This window comes from Meriones unguiculatus, chromosome 7 (assembly GCF_030254825.1).
Source record: "Meriones unguiculatus strain TT.TT164.6M chromosome 7, Bangor_MerUng_6.1, whole genome shotgun sequence".
Taxonomy (NCBI): domain Eukaryota; kingdom Metazoa; phylum Chordata; class Mammalia; order Rodentia; family Muridae; genus Meriones; species Meriones unguiculatus.
This window is the reverse complement of record NC_083355.1, coordinates 62,406,713-62,431,707: the sequence shown is the minus strand read 5'-3', so window position 1 is coordinate 62,431,707 and position 24,995 is coordinate 62,406,713. Positions and strand designations below refer to the sequence as shown.

Below are 24,995 nucleotides of genomic sequence, written 5' to 3'. Positions count from 1 at the left end.
AAAATTTCTGAGAATTCCTTCCAATTCCATGATGTTATATGCTCTGCCCATTGCAACCTCTTCAACTTTTGCTTAAACTCATCTTCCAGAGCACAACATCCTCTCTTAGGGTTTTACTCAGTCATGTCTTAATTCCCAGATATCCCATAAAACTTTATCTATTCCAGTGTAAATGATCTCTCCTTTCTTCACCTGAGAATGCCCAATAACTTCACTTAACATATGCTAATTTTGAATATACATTTTCTTTTTGCATAATTTCAACTTCTTTAAAAACAGCAATTGCATCTTTCCTTGCGACATTCCATGTTCACAGGCTACCAGAGTCCTCAGTCTTAATAAATCATCCAGAACTGATGTGCTATTTGGTTAATGATTACTTCTTAATATGGTTACTGTTATATTAGTAATTGTGCTAGAACTATGATAAAACAACAAAGTAATACTATAACCTACTAATAAAGCTAAAGTATTATGAGTGCATGGATAAAATTACTGTCAGGCCTGTATTTCCTTTCTATAGCCTGACACATGATATAACGCTAGAGCTTAAAAGTTCTCAAAAGAATATTGAAGGGTAGTCTATTTATAAATCCAGACACAGACTGTGGTTATAATTTGCACAGTTTAGTTGAACACAGACAAAGACAGCTAAACTCCAAAGCAGGTCATGTTCTTTTAATGGCTTAACCCGTCTTTAGTATGGCCTTAGTGGTATATTTTGTGCAATAAACATATCAAGCCAAGCCAAATCAGGAAGATAGTGCTGAACTACCAGTTTTGCCTCAGGAGTATTATGAAGGAGTTGGGGGTAGAAACTGTGAGAGTAGTTGCCTTGATGAATTACGTAATATTTATGCTTTTATCTCTGGCGGTATTGTGATCTAAGACATGCTGGTTCATCTCTCTGTGATTCTGTTTTCCTGTCTGCTAAAGGGATGGTATCTCCCAAGGATGTGGAAGGGATAACACCAGAAAATTCTTGTAGAAAGGCTAAGATACAAGGTATTGAGAATTGTAATTGTTAATGGTGAAATCCGTGAGAATTTTTTGATATTTTGAAAATAATAAACATTACTAAATTGATAATTTCCAAATGATTTCTAAGCATTAAAATATTCCTATGTAAAAAAAGAACTCATGAGAACAAACTGCAAATCACAAAAGGCTAAATCTGAGTTCAGGACACCATTCTGATAAAATCTGCATATTTTGGCTTAAAAATTTCCCATTCTGATGAGCTTATTTATTTATCTATCTATTTATTTATTTAAATAGCATGCAAAATATTCAGTTTCGTTATGACATTTAAAAATTGTTTTTGATGATTTTTCTCATTCCCTCTTCTCTTTTATTGCTGTTGCACCTTTCCAATCCGTCAATAACTCTGTGTGTGTGTGTGTGTGTGTGAGTGTGTGTGTGTGTGTGTGTGTGTGTGTGTAAAGGCTAGAGGTGGATGTCTGTGTCTGTCTCTGTCATTCTACATGTTTTCACTGATCCTGCTCTCTGTTTCGGCTAGGATGGCTGGCCAGCAAGTCCAGGGGAGCTCCTGCCTCTATGCTTATCCCAGTGCTGGGATTACAGATGCACAGCAAAAAGCATCTTGTTTTTTCACATGAGTTCTGAGGTTCTAGAATCAGGTTCTCATACCTGTGCAGCAGGCACTTTATCCAGTGAGCCATCTCTCTAGACTCAAGAGTCTTAATGTGCCTTATAATGAGAAAAACAAACAAATCTAATTCCAGTAAAAATCTGTTCCCAAAGAAAAATTCAGTGATTCTGTACTCTTGTCATAATATTGCATTCGGACTCCAAAACAATAAAAAACTAAACAGAACAAAACAACCCCCCCCCCGCCCCCCAGCTCAAACCTCTAATGTCAGTGAACAGATTTTCAAGGGAAAGTTAATAATGACAATCCAAACCTGATGTCAGGATCATGACCTTGGCTCACTTTTCTGTGTCTACTAACCAGGGACGGCAGAGTATGTTACAGATGCATCCTTTCATTTGATTATTCTTGACAATGAGGCAGGATAACTAGAATTTCTATTTTACATGTCAGGAAATTGAGGCTTTGAGAGGTTAATTACTTGCCAAAGGTCATTTTCTAGAAAGAACATACACCATCTGTCTTACTGTAGTGTAGGTTTTGAATTAAATCATTAAACCATATGAAAAGAATGAATGCAAAACAAAATTTTTACCAATAAAAAGATGAGCAAACATTAACTTAAAGGAGCAGTCTATGACAGCATCTTTATGTCAGATTCTAAGGGTTCTCAAGGAACAGCTTTCTAGAATATATCAATTTTTACCTTGTCTCATACAATTTATGTTTAAGAAATATTTTTTGTTCAAATAGCTAACCAAACTTGAGAGACCAACTAGATGTTTCATGATTTAAAGGAAATAAAAACATTATTAGACTAATATCTAATAAAGCCAAAATTTTAAACACTGAACTTCCTGATTTTCAAAGCAATTGAATATTGTGTATTTGTGACTTCAGTCAGAACCAAAAAGTTTCAAAAGCTATTTCAGGGAATGACTGTTATTTTATTAATAGAATTCTAACAGACACAAATCCTTATAAACATAAAAGGAGGACATAATGTATACCATCTAAAACTTGAAAAAAAACATGACAGTGACAATAAGCTTCAAAGTTTCGTATCTTAAGTGGCACACAATAACGTTATATTAATCTGACTTGATAAGTGGTTTTTTTTTTGTTTGTAATTATGGGAAAGCAATTAAATCCACTTTGACTAATGAACAGTTGTTAACACCACTGTTAACCCTATAGAACAAGTGGTTTATGATATAAAGAGAAACAATCTATGTCGTCTGTAGTTGAATCTGGAGCACTTACACATATCAATGTCTAACCTCAGGTAAACATTTATCCTTCTGGAGACATCCGTGTAGTGCAGTCCCATGGCAATAGCATAATGCAAACTCCAGTACATCTGGTGGCACCACCCGTACTAACTGGCCTGGAAAATATTGCTGGACTATGATCCACATTCTCAATTGATACTGTTTTAGCGCTTTATGATAGCAGTGGTATTAGAAAGTTTATACATATCAGACGTAGCTTAAAGATGTCAGTTTATTACATCTTTGTGTTATTAGTGTGAGTCAGTGAAAATTAATTATTAAATGTTCTTTAACAATCCCAGACATTGGCTATGAATTTAATTTGTCAAATATTTTAACTAGATAATAAACATTTTCATGCACTTATTAGTGTATATGTTCCATAAATGAAAAATAAATGAAATACTTCACATATGCTAAAATTCTCACTGTACTGAGTGAAGTTTTCCAAAGGACAGAGGAATTGTATGTTTTCATTGCTATTTCTGGTCATATTTGCTTATGCTCATAGGATTGAACTTTTCATTTATTATTTATTATTATTATTGTTATTGTTAGCAGTAGTAGGACTGTCTAGTTTTGTGTATCAACTTGACACAAGCAGGAGTCATCAGAGAGAAAGGAATCTGAGCTGAGGAAATGTCTCTATGAGATCTAGCTGTAGAGCATTTTCTTAATTAGTGATCAGTGGGGGAGGGCCCATCCCATGGTGGTTGATGCTAGCTATCCCTGGGCTAGTGGTCCAGAGTTCTATGAGAAATCAGGCACAAGAAGCCATGTAAAGCAAGCCAGTAAGCAGCATCCCTCCAAAGCCTCTGCATCAGCTCCTGCCTCCAGGTTCCAGTCCTGCCTGAGCTCCTGTCCTTTGTTCATCCAAGGATGGACTATGATCTGGAAGTGTAGGTCAAATAAATCCCTTCCTCTCCAACTTGCTTTTGGTCATGGTGTTCCATCACAGAAACAGAACCCCCCTAATTAAGACTACGACATCATCATCATCATCATCATCATCATCATCATCATCATCATCATCATCATCAATGTTTTTTCTACACAGCATTTCTCTGTGTTGCCTCTGGGTTCCCTGGTTCTCTTGCAACTCACTCTGTAGACTACACTGGCCTCAAACTCAGAGATCTGCCTTCCTTTATCTCTTGAGTCAAGAGATTAAAGGCTTATACCAGCACTGCTGGCATGGCACACACACTCTCTCTTTTTTTTTATTTATGAAGTTGTTTTTTTATAATTTTATTTTTTTATATTAATCACAGTTTATTTACTTTGTATCCCAGCTGTAGCCCCTTCCCTCATCCCCTCCCAATCCCACCTTCCTCCCTTATCTCCTCCCTGCCCCTTTCCAAGTCCACTGATAGGGGGAACAAGGGCTATAGTATAGCTTGAGATCAGGGATAGAGATACTTCCAGATAATCTATTGTTGTTCAGGATTGTTTTAGCAATTCTGGATTTTTGTTTTTCCATATGAAATTAGAATTGTTCTTTCAAGTTCTGTAAAGAATTGTGTTGGTATTCTGATGAGAACTGCACTGAATCTGTAGATTGGTTTTGGTAGGACGGCCATTTTCACTATGTTAATCCTACTGATCCATGAGCACGGGAGATCTTTCCATCTTCTGAGATCTTCTTCAATTTCTTTCTTCAGAGACTTGCAGTTGTTTTTTTTTTTTTTTTTTTTTTTTTTTTTTTTTTTTTTTTTTTCCATACAGGTCTTTGTGAAAGCACATGCTGGTTGGAGTCACACCAAGGTACCTTATGTTATTTGTGGCTATTGTAAAGGGTGTTGTTTCCCTAATTTCTTTCTCAGCCCTTTTGTCTTTTGTATACAGGAGGGCTACTGATTTTTTTGAGTTAATTCTTTATCCAGCCATTTTGCTGAAGGTGTATATTAGCGGAAGGAGTTCTCTAGTAGAATTTTTGGAGTCACTCATGTATACTATCATATCAACTGCAAATAGTGATACTTTGACTGCTTCCTTTCTGATTTGTATTGCCTTCTTGCTCTAGTAGGACTTCAAATACTAATGTTGAAAAGATACAGAGTGGGCAGCCTTGCCTTGTCCCTTATTTCAGTGGGATTGATTTGTTTCTCTCTGTTTAGTTTGATGTTGGGTATAAGCCTGCTGTATATTCCCTTTACTATGTTTAGGTATGTGCCTTGTATCCCTCGATCTCTCCAAAACTTTAAACATGAATGGTTGTTAGATTTTGCCAAATGCTTTTTTAGCATCAAATGAGATGATCATGTGGGTTTTTTCCCCTTGTTTTTGGTTATGTTGTGGATTACATTGATGGATTTCCATATAGTCAACCTAGATGTCCCTCAATGGAGGAATGGATACAGAAATTGTGGTACCTTTACACAATGGAATTCTACTCAGCTATTAAAAACAAAGAAATCATGAAATTTGCAGGCAAATGGTGGGAACTAAAAAAAATCATCTTGAGTGCGGTAACACAGAAGCAGAAAGACAACTCACTCATAAGTGGTTATTAGACATATAATATAGGTTAAAGATACTAAAATCTATACTCCCAAAGAAGGTAAACAACAAGGAAGATCCTAGGGAAGATGCTCAAGCCTCATTCTGAATACAAACAGGATAGACACTGGAAACATGAGGAGACAGGGAACAGGACAGGAGCCACAGTCAGTCCCTCAAAGATTCAACTGATTGTGGTATCGAAGCAGAGTATGAGACTCATAGCCAAACTTTGGGCAGAATGCATGGAATTTTATGAAAGAAGGGGGAGATAGAAAGACCTGGAGGAGACAGGAGCTCTAAAAGAAGAGCAACAGAGCCAAACAAAAACAAAAACAAACAAACAAACAAACAAAAAAACACCACTGGGCCCTGGGACCCCTGCAGAGACTGACAACTCAACTAAGGACCATGCATGGAAAGGACCTATAACCCCTGCTCATATGTAGCCCATAGACTCAGTTTCCAAGTGAGTTCCCAAGTTAGGGGAACAGGGGCTTTCTCTAGCATGAACTCAAGGGCAGGCTCCCTGATCACCTCCTCCTCTTGTGCATCCTATCACAGTCTCTCTGAGTTCATATGTACATCAGCCCTGTGGTATCTTGAAAATGTTGTTTCCTAGGCATCATCTACCACCTTACAATTGGTCTGCCTTGTCTTCCTACTGATTCCTGAACTTTGAGGGGAGGGTTTTGGTAAACACATTCCATTTAGAGCTGAGAGCTTCAGAGTCTCTCACTAGCTGCATGCGTGCTGTCTAGTTGTATGTTTTTACTTCCATCAACAGCAAGAAGCTTTTTGATGTGGGTTGATTGAGATACTGGTCTGTTGGTATGGCAGTATGTCTACAGGAATCCTTTATTTCTGTGCTCATTTAGCAGAACAGTAGTAGATTTCCCCCCTAGAACCTATGACCTATCTAGTTTCTTGGATTCATGAACAATGTCCGGTGTGAGTTCTAATTCATCTGGTGGGCCCTAAATCCAACAACAACAAAAAATTAATTGATTAAGCCTACATCACTTGTGCCACTACTCACTACTACACCAGCATATATTATAGGTAGGTCCTCTGTGTAGGATGCAGATTTCATAGCTGGGCGAGATTGATGATTACCTTTCTACTCTGGTAGTGTGTATAGTACCTTCTAACACTATGACTTAGCAAACAGGGGTTGAAGTTTCTAACTGAGCACCATCTTGATTTCTTTTATTTTTATTTTTTTTATTTTATTATTATTATTTTTTTATCAGTTACATTTTATCAACTCTGTATCCCAGCCATGTCCCGATCCCTCATTCCCTTCCAGTCCCCCCCTCCCTCCCTCCCTCATCTCCACCGTGCCCCTTTCCAAGTCCACTGATGGGGGGGGACCTCCTCCCCATTCATCTGATCCTGTTTTATCAGGTATCTTCAGGACTGGCTACAAAGCCCTCCTCTGTGGCCTAACAGGACTGCTCCTCCCTTCGGGGGTGGGGAGGCCAAAGAGCCAGTTATTGAGTTCCTGTTAGAAATAGTCCTTGTTCCCCTCACTTTGGGAAACCAATTGGTTACTGAGCTACCACAGGCTACATCTGAGTGGAGGTTCTAGGTTATATCCATACATGGTCCTTGGTTGAATGTCAGTCTCAGAAAAGACCCTGTGCCCAGATATATTTGGTCCTTGTGGAGCTCCTATCCTTTCCCCATCAGACTAACTCCCCTTCTTTCTTATGATTCCCTGTACTCTGCCAAAGGTTTGGTCATGAGTCTTTGCTTTGAAAACACTGCTAGTTAGAGTCTTTCAGATGCGCTCAGTAGACTCCTGTCATACGTTCAATGCACATCCCATCTGTCTTTCTAAACGAGGATTGATCATCTTACCCCATGTCCGCTCTATTGATTATCTTTTTTAGGTGTATAGATTTCATTATGTTTATCATATCTTATAGGTCTATATAAGTGAGTATATCCCGTGTTTGTCTTTCTCCTTCTGGGATATTTCACTCAGAATGATCTTTTCTAGATCCCACCATTTGCCTGCAAATTTCATGATTTCCTCCTTTTTGATTGCTGAGTAGTATTCCAGTGTGTAAAAATACCACAATTTCTGTACCCTTTCCTCCATTGATGGACATCTGGGTCCATCTTGATTTCTATATGGTTAATGGCATTACTTGATCTTTCCATCATCAATGGCATTTACTAAGAGGTGTCTACGCAATAAAGCCTAGCTGTCAGATTCAGGTGGGCAACCAATACCCTTGGCAACGGCCTGTGACACTTAGAGGAATGGGCTGGAGGATATGAGGCTCCTTTGGCTAATGATTCAACATGATGTGACCCATTCTTGTTTCAGGGGGTTTTAGTTGCTAGCATAAGCTGTCTAGTTGGGGCATTGTCTTCCCTATTATATGACAACTCATTTAAATTATTTTTACATGTTAGGACACTTTTAGAGTATTAAGTTTTCATATGGCTTTTCAGAAGGCCTTGTTAGTCAGCCCTCTTCATATTCTCTCCTTTACCCTGCAGAGGTGATTTGAATGGGAATGCCCCCCCCCAGACACATGCTTAGTCTCCAGTCAGTGAACTGTTTGTAGATGATTAGAAGGATTAGTTGCCAAGACTATAGGTACTCTCCACAGACTAACAGCAAGGCCCCCATTGCTGAAGACAACACCCACACAACTCACTGAACATGGAGGGGTTGGGCATACAAAGAATTTTCACCCTTACATTTAGCTTCTTTGATACAGGAAGGTACTCTGCATGCTACCAAAAGTGAAATGTAAAGATCAATCCAGCCACAAATCCTTTGGTCTACAATAATGTCCTGCCTACAAGATATGCTAGGACAGCAGTGGACAAAGCTTGTGGGAGTATGAACCAATATCTGATTTGACTTAAGGCCTACTCTACAAGATGGAATCCATACTCATTCTGATTGGGTGGCCAAAACTCAGGGACTAGATAGTCCAGGAACCTAGGAAAAAACCAAATAATACTGGTCTATAAACAAAAAGTTGTGATAAAATGATTCTTAATGACATTCTGTTATATACATAGATCAGTGTCCTGCTTAGCCATCATAAGAGAAGTTTCCTCCCTAAGCAATGGCAACAAATATAGAGACCCATAGCCAGACCATGTTCAGAGAGTGAGAGACCTTGGAGCACTCAGCCCTAAATGGGATGTCTCCTCAGAGTTCAGAGAATCTTAAGGAAACAAGGAGAACCATGTAAGAGCCAGAGAGGATGGAGAACACCAAGGACACAAGGCTCTCTATATCAATATGACCAAAGCTCTATGAACTCACAGCATGCATAGGGACTTCACTGGCCTGTACTAGGTCCTTTGCATATATGTCTTCCAATTTAATGATTTTATGGGATTTCCAAGTATGTGCATGAGTGGGTTTTTGTTTCTTTGACTTTTCTTTTCCTTCTGTTTTGTCCAATTCCAATGTGTTAGTTTTATCATGTATTATTATGCCTTAGAAGACTATTTCCTAATGAGAGAGAGAAAGGGAGTGGATCCAGATGGAAGTAGAGGTGGGGAGGAACTTGAAGGAATAGTGGGGTAGGGACACTGCAATCAGAATATATTATGTGAGAAAAAAGTATCTATTTTCAGGAAAAGAAAAAAAAAGATGGTGAGGCTTTGTTGGAGTAGGTGTGGCCTTGTTGGAGAAAGTGTGTGACTCAGGGTGGGTTTTGAGATTTTAAGAGCCCATGACTGACCCACTGGTTTCTGCCTGTTGCCTGTGGATAAACATGTAAAGCTCTCAGATAGTTCTCCAGGTCCATGCCTGCATTTGTGCTGCCATGCTCCTAGTGATGATGATAATGGACTAAGTCTCTGAAACTGTTAAGAACCCAGTTAAATACTGAGTTGCTTTCATTATGGTTTCTCCAAAGCAGAAACCCTTACGAAGACATCTATCCTCTCACCCACCCCCTTATTTAATCTTCTAATCTAGTTTCCCTTTTATCCATTAATTTATATTCTGTTGCTGTTTCCTTGAAATATTGTGGGGAATGTTGAGATAGGGAATGGAGAGAAGTCTCAGCAACTCCTAAGACTCCTCCAAAGGTCTGACTCACTGCACACAGTGTTGCTCTACTAGAGACTCCTAGCACACTAGTGACATCTCACAATGGATGCCAGGCTAGGACGGTGACTGCTTCCCCCTTCTTTATGGAAGTCTCCTAAGGAGACCCTCCTCCTCCTCTCTCCCCACACATCTCCCACATTTCCTTATAATCGGCACAACCTGACAGATTGTTACTGGCGCTTGAGGCTAGCATGGGATGGTCTGATTTTTCAATCATTTAAAGGCTGTTATCCTGGATAATAAAGTCAGATCTGCACCTTTGGTCTCCAGAGTCTGATTCCTGGGATTCTGTTTGGGTTCCATCACCACTCACCCCCTTCCCCTTGGTTCCTGAGTCCCACAGAAGATACCCTTCCTGTCCCTGGTACTTTATGAACTATACAACCTATGTGGATAGCCTAAAATGAAAGACTCATATCTAAATTAAAAGCCACATATAGCAACATATAATAGAAAACATGCAATGTTTGTCTGTCTGTATCTGGGTTACCTCACTTAGAATGATTATTTATAGCTTCATCCATTTATCTGAAATTTCCATTTGCTTTAAAACGTGAATAATATTCCACTGTGTGACTGTACCACATGTTCATTTTCCATCCATTGCTGGTGGACATCTGTGCTTTTCTGTTATTTCCCAAAATATTGCTATACAGAATGTTTTTAGTTTCATGAGGTCCCACATATTAATTGTTGTTCTTAGTGATTGTGATATCAGTGTCCTGTTCAGAAAGTTTTTTTCTGTACCAATCAGTTCAAGTCTACTCCCCACTTTTTCTTCCATCAGGTTCCAGGTACCTTGTATTATGTTTGTTTTGTTCTATTCTGGTTTATTTTGTTGTTGTTTATTTTAGTCTTGGAGAAAGGGAGGAGAGTAAGGGGCAAGTGGAACTGGGAGAAGAGCTGGGCTTCGATCAGGTTATAAAGTTATTATACAGATGATATACATTATACAGATGATAGCTAGATAGGGAAATAATAAATAAATAAAGAAAACCAAAATAAATACATTTTGGTATATTTTTTAAACAAAAAATTCCATCACTCTGACAGAGGGCTAATATCCAGAATATAAAAAGAACTTAAGAAGTTAAACACCAACAAACCAAGTAATCCAATTAAGAAAAGGGGTACAGAGCTAAACAGAGAATTTTCAACAGAGGAATATCGAATGCCAGAGGAACACTTAAAGAAATGCTCAATGTCCTTAGTCATCCGGGAAATGCAAATCAAAACAACCCTGAGATTCCACCTCATACCCATCAGAATGGCTAAGATCAAAAAACTCAAAGGATGACACAAAGTGGAGAAGCTGTGGAGAAAGGATAACCATCCTCCATTGCTGGTGGGAATGTAAACTTGTACAACCTACTTTGAAAAGCATTCTGGTGCATTCTTAGAAAATTAGTCCTTCCTCAAGATCCAGCTACACCACTCCTAGGCATACATCTGAAATATGCTCAACCATACAATAAGGAAATTTGCTCAACTATGTTCACAGCAGCTTTGTTCATAATAGCCAGAATCTGAAAACGAATTAAATGTCCCTCAACTGAGGAATGGATAGAGAAACTGTAGTACACAGTGGAAGATTACTCAGCAATAAAAATCAAGGACATCGTGAAATTTGCAGGCAAATGGTGGGAACTAGCAAAGATCATCCTGAGTGAGGTAACCCAGAAGCAGAAAGAAGACACACTCACTTATAAGTGGATATTAGCCATATAATATAGGATAAACATAGTAAAATCTATAGTCCTAAAGAAGCTAAACAACAAGGAGGATCCTAGGCAAGAGGCTGAAACCTCATTCAGAAGGGCAAATAGGATACACACTGGAAGTAGGAGAAGACAAGGAATAGGACAGGAGACTTCCATAAGGGCCTCTGAAAGACTCTATCCATCAGAGTATCGAAGCAGATGCTGAAACTCATAGCCAAATGCTGGGTAGAGTGTAGGGAATCTTATGGAACAAGAGGGAGCTAGAAAGACCTGGAGGGGACAGGAGGTCCACAAGGAGACCAACAGAGACAAAAACCTGGGCCCCAGGGCCTTGCAGAAACTGATACTCCCACCAAGGACCATGCATGGAAAGGACCTAGACCCCTGTTCAAAGGAAGCCCATAGGCTGCTCAAGTGGGTTTTCCTAATAAGGGGAACAGGGACTGTTTCTGACATTATCTCAGTGGCCCAGCTTTTTTATCATCTCCCCCTGGGGGTGTAGCCATGCCAGCCCACAGAGGAAGATAATGTAGTCAGTCCTGATGAGACCTGATAAGCTAGGGTCAGAAAGAAGGGGAAGAGGATCTCCCCTATCAGTGGACATAGGGGTAGAAGAGGAAAGGTGGGTATGACTGGGAGGAGACAAGAGTGGGGTTACAGTTGGGATACAAAATGAATACATTGTATTAAATAATAAAATAATAAATAAATTATAAACCATTATTTTTTTTTCCTGTCACTTCTTCCTCCCCATCACCACTGTCAGCCCCTTCACTCTTTTATCATTTTGTCTCTTCTTAGGTAGGAGTTGTGGAAATTGTATTGTCTTCTTCTTCTTTAACTTATTTGTCACCCTGAATATCTGGGTAGAGATGAAGTAGAGAAAGGGAAAGGGAGACAAAAGTGTGTTGGTTTGTTACAGACAATATATGTCTACATGGATATGCATGTGTATGTGTGTGTTTGTGTGTGTGAGCACACGTTTAAGTCTGGAGATCAAATCCAACTCCCCTCAGCCAAACATTAAATTATATGAAAACTTTGTGTAACATGTTTTTAATCTTACACATGTACACTTTTGTTTTCTAATCTGATATTTTTGAGAAACATTTCATTCAATGGTATCCTCCAGAGGCATAAGTGAGACTTCTAACTGATCCCCTTCTCAGCTTTCCTTGAACTCCTGTGTGCATTCAGAAATGGCTTGGTGTAATGGACAGTACACAGGAACACTGTCAACTACTGTTTAAACTTGTTGGACACAGGCTCTGAGAGTGAGGGGGCCCTCCTGTCCTAGACTGCAGCATTATTATTCCAAGTGTCTTCCAAAATGTCCTCTAAAATAGTCTTTACTGGAGTAGGCGGGTCTCTTGATTGTAGGAGCAAAGAAATATAACCAGTAAGACAGCCAACAAATATCCACACCATATCCTTGAGGGCAGCTTGAGGGTGAACCACTTCCAAAAATTGTTACCATTGCTTGTGTCACCTATGTTCAAGTATCTGCAGTGGGAATGCAAAGCCAGAAGCTCAGCTCTGGGAAGCTCCTCCACATAGATAAATCTCAATGGTGAGGTCCAGTTACTGCCTCAGCTTCCCCAGTATTTCTGTTGGATGTTTGCAAAGCCCCAATCTGCTTATACTAACTTTTAATGTCCTTTTAGCCAGCCTCCTCTAAGTCATCACTGCTGAGTGTGTTAAAATCCTGATTTAATGATATTTTGCTAGCTACCTGTGTTGCTATATACACAATAAATTTACTAATTTAAGACAGAAATCATATCTCAGTAGAACATTCTTCAGACTGCTCTTATAGAGGACATGGTGAAATCTGTTATGAATCAAAGATCACAGAGCAATAGCAGATCAACATGACCACGGTGAAAAGCTAAAGGGTCGATGGTTTCCACAGGCAATGTATTATACTTATGGAACTGTAGTCCACTTAGGCTGCACAGGGGCACAGGGTAAGAAGCAACCTTTCCCCAGGCAGCGTGGATACAAAGTTACTGATAATGCCCCACAGCCTTTGGTTCAGCTGTTTAATCCTTTTCTGTTCTTACTGGACCTGCATGCACTAAAGGTAAATCTCCATGCTACCAGTTGCTCCATCAGTTCCAGCTGTTGCAACATCAATACACTGTACTTGGAGTGCTGTCTCTCTAGAAGGCACACTGTCTGGACTTCATTGAGATCTACTGCCACTCTTGCACAGTCCCTGTCCATACCCTACATCTTCTGGGCTAGCTTTGCCTCCTCCAGCTCCAGATCCTGCAGCTCCCTTCGCAGTTCCTTCTGCAGAGCCTTCCCCTCATCTAACATGATCTCTGGATAGACAATGAGGCACCATGTTCTAGAAAAGTGAGTTGGGCATCCAGATATTTTAACACAGTGTTGGTTCACACCTTTTTCTAGCGAAAATGGCTAAAATGTCTGCAGAAGCTTTCTGGATACCACTCGGCGTTCCATGGAGACAATGTCATCAAGCATGATAAAGACACCAGCATTTTCACTGGACATCCTGGCATTGCTAGAAGCTAGTATGTATCTCCATGGAGAGGCCACTGTTCTTGTGTTCTCCTGGCACCCATGTACTGAGCTATCCTGATGATTGATCAGGGGCTGGTTTTAGCACTGGCACATAACTGGCACTGGCGCTTGACTCTTAACCTTGAGTCTGAAGTCAATATTTTCTAGCTTCCCAGTTGCTTATCACTTGTGTATTTTGCTAGTATAGTGATACTTTCAAAAGGCACATTTTAATTTCTATTTATATGAATTTGCCTTATATAAAAAGTTGCATTTAATATTTGTCTTATGTAGGTGAGGATGACCTTGAATTACATAATCCTGTTGCCAACACCTCCCAAGTGCTGGGATTATAGATATGTACCAGCTCTCCTGGGAAGCTGCTGTTTTGCTCTGTTTTGACTTGGTACAATAAGTTTTAAGGTTTATTCATGCTGCATGGCAAATATCAAAATCCACTTAAGTTGAATAGCATTCTATTATACATAGAAAGACAAGTGTTACCACTATTTTCTTTTTATTTGTCTGTTGATGGTCATGTGGACTGTGACTACTAGAGAATAATGCTGGAGTATACGGTGCTGTAACAATGCCTACTGAAATCCCTGTTTTCATCTCTTGTGTATATGCTGAGGAGTACACCAACTGTTCATATGGTAATTATATGTCTGACTTTGGAGGAATTGTCACATTGTTTTCTAGAGCAGCCACACTATTTTGCATTCTTATTAGCATTTTGATTATTAGTTCCTTGTAGCTTTTGTATTTTGATAGGCCCATGAATCTTCTCAAATGAACTTTCCAATGGATTTTTTGGTGAATGATAACTGGATGGGTTTCTTCTTTTGATACTTCTAACATTATCCAATCTTGTAGCATTTATTCTTTTATTTTTATTTTTTTTATGTAAGCATGCATGTGTGTGTATGTATAAGGAAGTGAGAGGACAACTTATCAGAACTGCTTCTCTCCTTCCATAATATCAGCTCCAGGACATGAATTCTGGTCATCAGGCTTGGCAGTAAACTCCCTAATTATGTGTTTTATTTTAAGAAAAGGGTACTACGTAGGCATTTACCCTGTAGTCCAAGGTGACCTTGAACTCATAGCAATGTTCTTGTCTCCGCCTCCCAAGTGAGGAAGTTATAGGTTTGCTACTGAATTGAGCCCCATCTCTCTATAATTACACCTTTTTATATTTTGGCTTTGCAGTAAGCACACTGATTTGTTTGCTGTGATCTTCTGTTGATTTATGGTTTCTTGATCTTTTATTTTTATTTTTTTTCTCTTTCTGGATACATGTCCCTTCAAATTTATCATCTGATCTATTTTAGTTTAGACTATCATTCATATTTTGATCAATACCCTTAGCTTCCTTATTTTCCATCATTTTATAAGTTTGTGATATTGAATCATTTAGTTTTTTGTCTTTTGTGCTACTGTTGAAGAGCTGATTATATTCCTAATTAATAAGCAATAACCCATGCAAGTTTATAGAATTTATTGCCAGCTGAGTTCTTAGATTAGTTGGTGGTTCACTTCTTTATTGTTAGCAGTTTCATATTTACACTCAATCTACTGTGATTACATCCACCCACTCTTACTCTCTGCCATGCCCTCTCAGTTGTTCTTATCTATTTCACACCTACCTAATACCACTGTCTGGACATCTTCCTGTTTTGCAGAGACTCTAAATCCCGAATCTTTCTAACACTAATAGAAGGCAGTTCCATTGGTTCCTTCTGCAAGGTTAAGGTTCATTTGTGCAAGACCAGTCTGTGGCTAATAACAAAAGGTAGAAATGAGAAAGGCATGTGGAAAGTCTATCTTTAAGGCAGTACTTGTTTACTCTGCTTAGAGTTATGTAACTCTTAGATTTAGTAGATTGGGAATTCCTTAAAAAAAGTCTATTCCTTTTTTTTACTTTATGTGTGTGCCTTCATATATTCACACACATGCTGGTGACACTGGAAGCAGAAGAAGATGCCATATTTTCTGGAACTAGAGTTTTAGGTAGTTGTGAGTTGTTGGATGTAAGTAATCAAAACTAAACCTGGGTTTATTAGTGACTAATTAAATTAAGTTGATTTTAATGATAGTTACAATTAAGAATGTTACAAAACCCACAGAAACACTATAGTATTCATTATGCAATTCAAATAACAAAACGTGGGACAGCAAGATGTCTTCCTTTACCTTTAGGGTTTCTGTATACTCACCTACAGACACTAGCTACGAATGGAGAAGCAAATTAGCCACCCAAACAAACGTGGTGTTTTACAAGTGTGGTAGTGACAAAGTAGTGCTGTAACAAAATACTACAAACCGGATGGTTTTAAATAAAGAGAATGTTACAGACACAAGAAGTCTGAAATCAGGTGTCAAATGGGCTATGCTCTCTGCATTGGCTGTTATTCTTTCCCAGACAAACTTAGTGTTGGCATTTTGCATAATGTCTGTCATATGGCTGTCCTCTGCCTGTGTGTCTCCAAGATGTATTTGCCTTGTGTCTATTATGACTCAGTGTACAAGCTTCCTCTTTTTTTTTTTTTAATCACTTGTCACTCTGAATTAAAGGTTGCCCAAAGACCTTATTTTAACTGGCTTCCCTATGCAATGAATGCCCCTACCTCAAATAAAGTCACATGAAGAAGTTACAGAAGTTCAGCCTAGTTTTGGGGGAGGAACACAATTCAATCCACAAAAATAACCTACCAGTGCAGATGTCATGAACATTTCATCAAAGCAGAGTTTCTTAGGTTTGTTTTTTTTTTTTTTTTTCTGGAAAAATATTAGAATTTTGTTTCTAAGAACTCTCCTAGAGGTACAATGTCTCCTACAATCCTGAATACATGAAACTAAGAAACACAGAGCTTGAGACAACTGTGTTGACAGAAATGACTGGTAGTATTATTCCATAACATTTGCAATTTTCACCTAAAAAGCATTTATAAACATCACTAATAAATTGCAGTTATTAATATATGCACATCTATATTTGCTACAGGCAAATGGTGGGAACTAGAAAAGATCATTCTGAGTGAGGTATCCCAGAAGCAGAAAGACACACATGATATATACTCACTTGTTAGTGGATATCAGACATATAATATAGGATAAACATACTAAAATCTGTACACCTAAAGAAGCTAAGCAAGGAGGAGGACCCTGGGTAAGATAATCAATCTTCATGCAGAATGGCAAAGGGAATGGGCATTGGAAGAGGAAGAAAATAGCAACAGGACAGGAGCCCACCGCAGAGGGCCTCTGAAAGACTCTACCCAGCAGGGTATTGAAGGAGATGCTGAGACTTATAGCCAAACTTTGGGCAGAGTGCAGAGAATCTTATGAAAGAAGGGGGAGATAGAAAGACCTGAAGGGAACAGGAGCTCCACGGGAGAGCAACAGATCAAAAAACTCTGGGCCCCGGGGTCTTTTCTGAGACTGACTCTCCAACCAAGTACCATGCATGGAGATAACCTAGAACCCCTAAACCTCTGAGCAGATGTAGCCCATGGCAGCACAGTATCCAAGTGGGTACCCTAGTAAGGGGAACAGACGCTGTCTCTGTCATGAACTTAGTGGCTAGCTCTTTGATCACCTCCCCCTGATGTGGGAACAGCCTTGCCAGGCCACAGAGGAAAACAAAGCAGCCAGTCCTGATGAGACTTGATAGGCTAGGGTCAGATGAAAGGGGAGGAGGACCTCCCCCATCAGTGGATTTGGGAAGGGCATAGGAGGAGATGAGGGAGGGTGGGTGGGCCAGGGAGGGGAAGAAGAAGGTGGCTACAGTGGGGATACAAAGTGAATAAACTATAATTTATAAAAATGTAATTAAATTTAGAAAAATTTGAAAATAAAAAGTAAGAAAATATTAGAATTTTTTTTTGAAGAACTCTCATATAGGTACAATGTCTCCTATAATCCTGAATACATGTCACAAACACAGAGCTTGAAACATCTGTGCTGACAGAAATGAGTGGTAGAATTATTCCATAGCATTTGCAATTTTCACCCAAACAGCATTTATCAACATCACTAATAAAATGCAGTTACTAATATATTTACCTCTATATTTGCTACTATTGAATACATTAATAAAGCAAAACATATATTATCATATAATACTTTCATAATTGCAATTAATTAAAATTTATTTTGATTTAATTACAATATTAGGCATTTAACTAAGTTAGTCTAAGAAAAATCCAATTAACTCATAGTCTCATACTTTAGACTTAATTAAGGTAGCCTTAGATTTAGTATTCAAGAAACATACAGGACATTACATATTAAACAATTTCTTTTACCATGTTCTGTGATGAAAACACAATATTTTACATGTAACCTAAAATAAATCTCTTATACACCCTACGGAAATCTGAAGAAAATAATCATAAAAATTTTTCATTATTATGTAGTATGCACTCTGATACTTTCTGCACTACTGCCTTTAAATATAAAATGCCAGTTTTGAACTATGAAATTACTTTTATAACTACTTCTAGAACAAAAATGAAATAATTTTGTGAAATATCTTTGGCGACATTTCCTTAGAAATTTCTCATAGTATGTTGTAAAAGGTGAAAGCTCATGGTATACATATATATGGTAAACATATCTATCATATATGTGTGTGTGCGCGCGCAATTTTGCACACACTTCAACTAACCAGGCTTTACTTAGACAACTAGATATGTAAATGAGTTATGTAAATTTTAATGGTAAAACATTTTAGGTAATTTAAAAAAATATGTAAATGCTTCAAATCCTCAAAGTTTAATTTCATTGAGAATTTCTTCACTCAAAAAGACAGTATCAGGTACAGGAGTTTCTCACACAATATTTACTTAAACTGAGGTATCACATCTTTTACCTGTAGTAAACTCGTAATGTCTGTATTTCTTCTTCCAGCCTTTTGTACTGTTCAAGGGCAGTTTCCCTGGCTTGCTCCATTGATAATAATTTTGCCTGCAAGCAATTATTTTAAAATTGAGCATTAGTTCTGATATATTAAAACATAGGATTGAAGTAGGAATATGAGTTAAACCTTTTTGGTAGTTTAAAATATTACCACATTTTTTCCCCAGTCCTGATTTACCACAAAATAATCCAAATATATTGGTAACAAAAATACTAAAGACATAACTAGAATAAGTACACTAACTGTGCCAGTTGCTAAACCTCAGTCTTACTCTATCTTTGTTATCAGGTTAAGCGTTTCTGCAATGTTTAACTTTATACACAGAATGAGCATGTGGACCATGGGTTCAGAGACGTATCTAGGGTAGAGATAAGCACAACAGGCATTGCACATACAAATGCAATGTGACCCCACTGCCTGAGCTCACCAGGTTTCCCTTTAACTTTATTAACAGTCAATCTCAGAACATTTTAAGGATGTTGTCAAGCCATCTTTGATACACAAAACTATGACCTGATTCTTACAGATATAAGTTAACCATTTCAATTCCTTCTAAAGTATTGTGACAGCAGCCTTCACTGCTAGAGATACTTTGCTCAAGGATATTACCTTAAAACATAGTCAATTAAGTCTACAAAATTTTATATATATCAAGTTTATTTTAACCAATAGAGCATAATTATACATATTAATGGAAACTGTGATTTTTTTCATGCATGTATACATTGTGTAATATTTGGAACAAGCTAAACTTTGCTATTTCTTACAGTTTTATCTGTCTCTTGTGGCATGAACTTTAAGGTATTTTCTTCTACCTTTTTGCAGTGAATTGTTACCTGTATTTTTATGTTGGTAGAGCTCAAAGTTATCATTTTAAAATAATTTCCCACTTTCCTACCAGTATTTCAACAAGTTTTAAAAAAATTGTCAATAAGAGTTTAACATTACTTTAAAAATACAGTCCAGTTTGTCAAGTTTTAGTATTGTATACTCAAAGTTCAATTTGCATGGAAACACTGTCTTTGAGGTTAATGATCTTTGACAACATGCAGTTGTTTCAAACCTTGAAAACTACACTGTCAATAATTAAAAATAATTTAACGTCTGGAGGCAGTGTTTCAGCATTTTGCTGAATGCATATGATTTTAGTGGAATTACTTTTTGCATAAGAATACAGTAAATAAGGAAATAATAAGAAACTAATTATGAGAAAATTAATTAGTGTAATGAAAATGAACACTAGATAATGCAACTTTTCTATTTTAATAATTGAAAATTATAAAAGCATGCAGCAGTCTGAATATTTGCAATAAGTTTAGGTACAAGATAATAGTTTGTTTTCTATCTGGGCCAAGAAATTCTAACAGATTTACTCTGTAATTAAATTTAAGATGTTTGAATGATTAATTTTTTGTATTTCATAACTACAGGTGAGATATTCTCCCAAACTGGGAAAAAAAACATTCAAAATAAACTCTCATTTCCATGTTAAAAATGTTTACTTTACTATAGTGGTATATCCTTATAAACATGTTTTACAGTTTATATTTTTTATAACTTTTCTCCTTATTTTTAGGTAAATTTTATGAAAGTGAAACATACATGTAACATCCAATAACATGTGCATTTTTAAAAATTAGATTTATGGAGTTATAATTTCCAGAAGATAAACTCAATGTTTTCAAATCTATCATCTGTACTTTCATAATCTGAGATAGAGTATGAACTCTATAGGTTAGATCACTTTAAAACACACTGTGCAGCCCAGGTCTGGAACTTGAGACAGTTTTTCTTCAGCTTTCCATGTGCTACCCATTATCCACATTCCCATTATCTCCAAAGGGCTCACTGCACATCAGTGCAAGCCCCAATCTCCTTTTATATGCAGCCTCTGTCGCTATAGCTTTGCCTTCTTTAGAACATTACATAAAAGAAATACAGCCATTAACTCTTATTTCACTGTGTATAATTTGAGGCCTTATGCCTACTCAAACATATAACCCCTGCATCAAGACACTAGACTCCTCCCACCTCTGCGAGGAAAGCTTCTGGATACCAGGGACAGGGTCCCAGCCTCCTGTCCACAATTATAAATAGAACAATAGGAGCATACGGGGCTCCTGTTCCAGGATGGCAACATCCAGGGGAGGATGAGTATTGGAAATGCAGGGTCTGCTTGCTAGCAAACCACCATGCTGCTGACTCGGAAATGTTAGTGACCACTGGTGTTCCCCTGGAGAGAAAGGAGGGTCCCAGCTGCCAGATACATATGATACTACCCTCAGACCCCGCTACTCCTGCCATTCTGAGGACTACTCCAGATTCCAGAGACATGCAGATCCAGCCTAGAGCTCACAGCGCTTCTAGATGTCTTTAAAGACCTGCAGGACTTCATTGGATCTCACAAGTTAGAAATCCACACTGTAATTCCTTGCCTATAGGTCCCGCTGGGCTACAACTAGCAGAGCAGATCTATAGGCCACAGAAAGAGATTTAGCTCCCACCCCACATCTAGGGCTCTTTCCACATGTCCAAGAAACCCAGCAGGTTCTAGGAACAATGCCTGACAACCAGATGGCTAATAGCCAGCTTAAAAACACAGTTAACAAAAACCAGAGCTATAAGGCAGCAAATTCTAGATATCCTAACACAGCTGAAATACAGGAAAATGACATTAAAACTATAATTATGAAGATGAGGCCTTTAAAAAGAAAACTTAAAAATCACTTAAGGAGTACAGGAAAACACAACCAAACAAATACAGGCCTAGGGAGGGATTGAATAAATTGCTTAAAGAAATAAAAGAAAACACAATTAAACAGGTAAAGGAAATGAATTAAATGGTTCAAAACCAGAAAATGGAAACTGAATCAATAAAGAAAATACAAATTGAGGAAATCCTGGAGATAGAAAACTTAGGGAAGAGAACAGGAACCACAGTGGTAAACATCACCACAGAATACAAGAGATGAAAGACAGAATATCAGACACAGAAGACATTTGCCAAAGAAAATACTAAATCAAAAAATTCCTGACACAAAACATCCAAGAAATTAAGGACACCATGAAAAGATGAAATCTAAGAATAACGGGAGTAGAAGAAAGGGAAGATTCCAGGCTCCAAGGCCCAGAAAATATTTTCAACAAAATCATAGAAGAAAATTTCTCCAACCTAAAAAAAGAGATACCTTTAAACATACAAGAACATCAAATAGATCAGACCAAAAAAAGAAATTCCTACCACCACATAATAATTAAAACACTAAATGTATAAAACAAAGAAAGATTATTAAAAGCAGCAATGGAAAAAGGCCAAGTAACCTATAAAGCAGACATATCAGAATCATACCTGAGATATCAACAGAGACTATGAAATATGAAAACCAGAAGGGCCTGGGTAGATGTCATGCAGACTCTAAGAGACCAGTGCAGAGTACTACACCCACCTCAATCACAAAAGATGGAGAAAATAAGATATTTTGTGACAAAACTAAAAACAGTTACCTATGCATAAACCCAGCTCTAGATAAGATACTAGAAGGAAAACTCCAACCCAAGGAGGACAACTACACCCAAGAAAACACTGGATCTAAATAACTTCACAGCAGCAAAACCAAAAGACAAACATGCAAACACACTACTACTACCAATATCATAAGAAAAAGAACTAACAGGGGAAAGGGAGGCGCTCAGTCCTGATGCCAACATTTTGTTTTGTCATGTGCTGATATCTAACCAAGATGGTGGTGAAGTCACATGACATTTGCCTTTCTGATATCTTTAAAAAAGATGGCATCAAGACACTTGATTTCTTTCATCTTGAAGTGCCCAGCCAAGATGGGGGATGGACTCACATTATCATGTGGCTGACTTCACTTTGAACAGAAAAAAACAAGCACATGATTTGCTGTCATCTTGGTTGGGGACTTCATCAAGATGTCCCATTTTGCATGTAAACATTGTGTAGATACAGCCCTGTCATCTACACAATGACTACATTTAGAAGTATTTTCTGCCTCCAAGCCTCACAGACTCAGATAACATCATTAGGTAAAACAGCAAAAGGTTGGAGGGCTTGCCTTCAAGTCTCTTTTGTACCTTTGCTTTACATGTCCATTTCTGTACTTCAGGGTTTGCCCACGCAAACTTCTAAATTCTGGATTTCCTAAATTCTATCTCAGTTGCTAATCTAGCTAAACACACACACACACACACACACCCCTACACCTCCCCCCCCCCACGATTCCATCAAAAGCAGAGCATATTATGTTAGCAAATTTTGCTATGATTTTAAATCCGAGATCCTGCTTTTGGACGGGAATGGGCATTTACATTCCAGACTTATGTGTTTGCACTGGTGAATCAAGCTATCCTCCTGACTCTGTGACTGGGAAAAAATGCAGCAAAACAGCTAATCCTTACCTTATCTTAGAAGTGGTGTGGTAATGTTCCTTATGAAGGCACTCTGCTGCAACTCTGAAAGAAACCTCTTAGCTACTCTATCAGCTGCTTATGAACCCTGCTTCCTTGAGCTGAGACCATAAAATAGCTTCCCCTCGTTCTTTATTTTGCCCTTTTGAGCTAAATTGTCTCCAAAAAAGAAAAAGGAAATAACAGTCCATATTTGATCTTCAAGATGGTAGATTTTACAGAGAATTGATGCCCATGCTCATGATGGGGCATGTGCTAACTTTACTATGTGTTAAGATGGTTTGCCTCCATAATATATAGCAAGACTATAGCCAACAGAGAGAAACTTAAATCAATCCCACTGAAACCAGGGACAAGGCAAGGCTTCCCACCCTCTCTGTATCTCTTCAACATAGTACCTGAAATCCTAGCCAAAACAATAAGACAACTAATGGAAATCAAGGGGATACACATTGGAAAAGAAGAAGACAAAGTATTTGGAGGGGATATGATAGTATACTTGAGTGACCCCCACAATTCTACTAGAGAACTCCTTCAGCTGATAAATGCCTTCAGCAAAGTGGCTGTATACAAAATTAACTCAAAACAATCAGTAGCCCTCCTGTGTACCAAAAACAAAAGGGCTGAGAAAGAAATGAAGAAAACAACACCCTTTACAATAGACACAAATAACATAAAGTACCTTGGTGTGACTCTAACCAAGTATGTGAAAGTCCTGAATGAAAAACAAACAAACAAACCCAAAAAAACTTGAAGTCTCTGAAGAAAGAAATTGAAGAAGATATCAGAAGATGGAAAGATCTCCTGTGCTCATGGATTGGTAGGATTAACATAGTGAAAACAGCCATCCTACCAAAACCAATCTACAGATTTGATGTAATTCCCAGCAAAACACCAACACAATTCTTTACAGAACTTGAAAGAACAATTCTCAGTTTCATATGGAAAAACAAAAAATCCAAAATTGCTAAAACAATCTTGTGCAGTTTGGATCTTCTGGAGGTATCTCTATCTCTGAGCTCAAGCTGTACTACAGAGCAACAGTAATAAAAACTGCATGGTACTGGCATAAAAGCAGAATGGTAGATTAAGAGAATAGAATAAAAGAACCAGAAATAAACCCACACACCTATGGATACTTTTTTTTTTTTGACAAAGAAGCCAAAAGCATACAATGGAAAAAAGATAGCATCTTCAGCAAATGGTGCTGGTCTACCTGAATGTATACATGTAAAAAATGCAAATAGATCCATATTTATCATCCTGCAAAAAACTAAAGTCTTCGTGGATCAAAAACAAACCTGTTAGAAGAAAAAGTAGGTAAGAGCCTTGATCTCACTGGCACAAAAAACAAATTCCTGAACAGAACACCAACAGTACAGCCTTCCATACACTGTGAAGGCTTATTCCACAGAAAAGGGTTAGAAATGGCTCCACTATACCCACTAATAACATAAAGTACCTTGAAGTGACTTTAACCAAGAAAGTGAAAGACCTGTTTGAAAAAAACTTTAAGTCTCTGAAGAAAGAAATTGAGGAAGATATCAGAAGTTGGAAAGATCTCTCGTGCTCGTGGATTGGTAGGATTAACATAATAAAAATGTCCATCCTGCAAAAGCAATCTACAGATTCAATGCAATTTCCATTAAAATACCAACTCAATTCTTTACAGACCTTGAAAGAAAAATTCTAAACTTCAGGATGGAGAAAAAAATAAATAAATAAATAAACCAACCCAGAATTTCCAAAACGATCCTGTACAACAATAGATCATATGGAGGTATCTCCATCCCTGATCTCCAGCTGTATTACAGAGCAATAATAATAAAAACTGCATGGTATCGGCATAGAAGAAGAAAGGTGGATCAATGGAACTGAATAGAAGACCCAGAAATAAACCCAAACACCTATG

The 24,995-nt window shown here is 37.9% G+C and overlaps 1 protein-coding gene across 10 annotated transcripts in view; it reads right to left on the bottom strand.

Moving 5' to 3' along the window:
* Mipol1 (mirror-image polydactyly 1) overlaps window positions 1-24,995 on the bottom strand; it is a 303,874-nt gene that overhangs the window by 89,378 nt on the left and 189,501 nt on the right. For all 10 annotated transcript variants that reach the window (XM_060387531.1, XM_060387532.1, XM_060387533.1 and 7 more), the window contains one exon: window positions 18,605-18,699. In XM_060387531.1, the coding sequence (XP_060243514.1) occupies window positions 18,605-18,699 (95 nt within the window). The remainder of the gene's footprint in view (window positions 1-18,604; window positions 18,700-24,995) is intronic.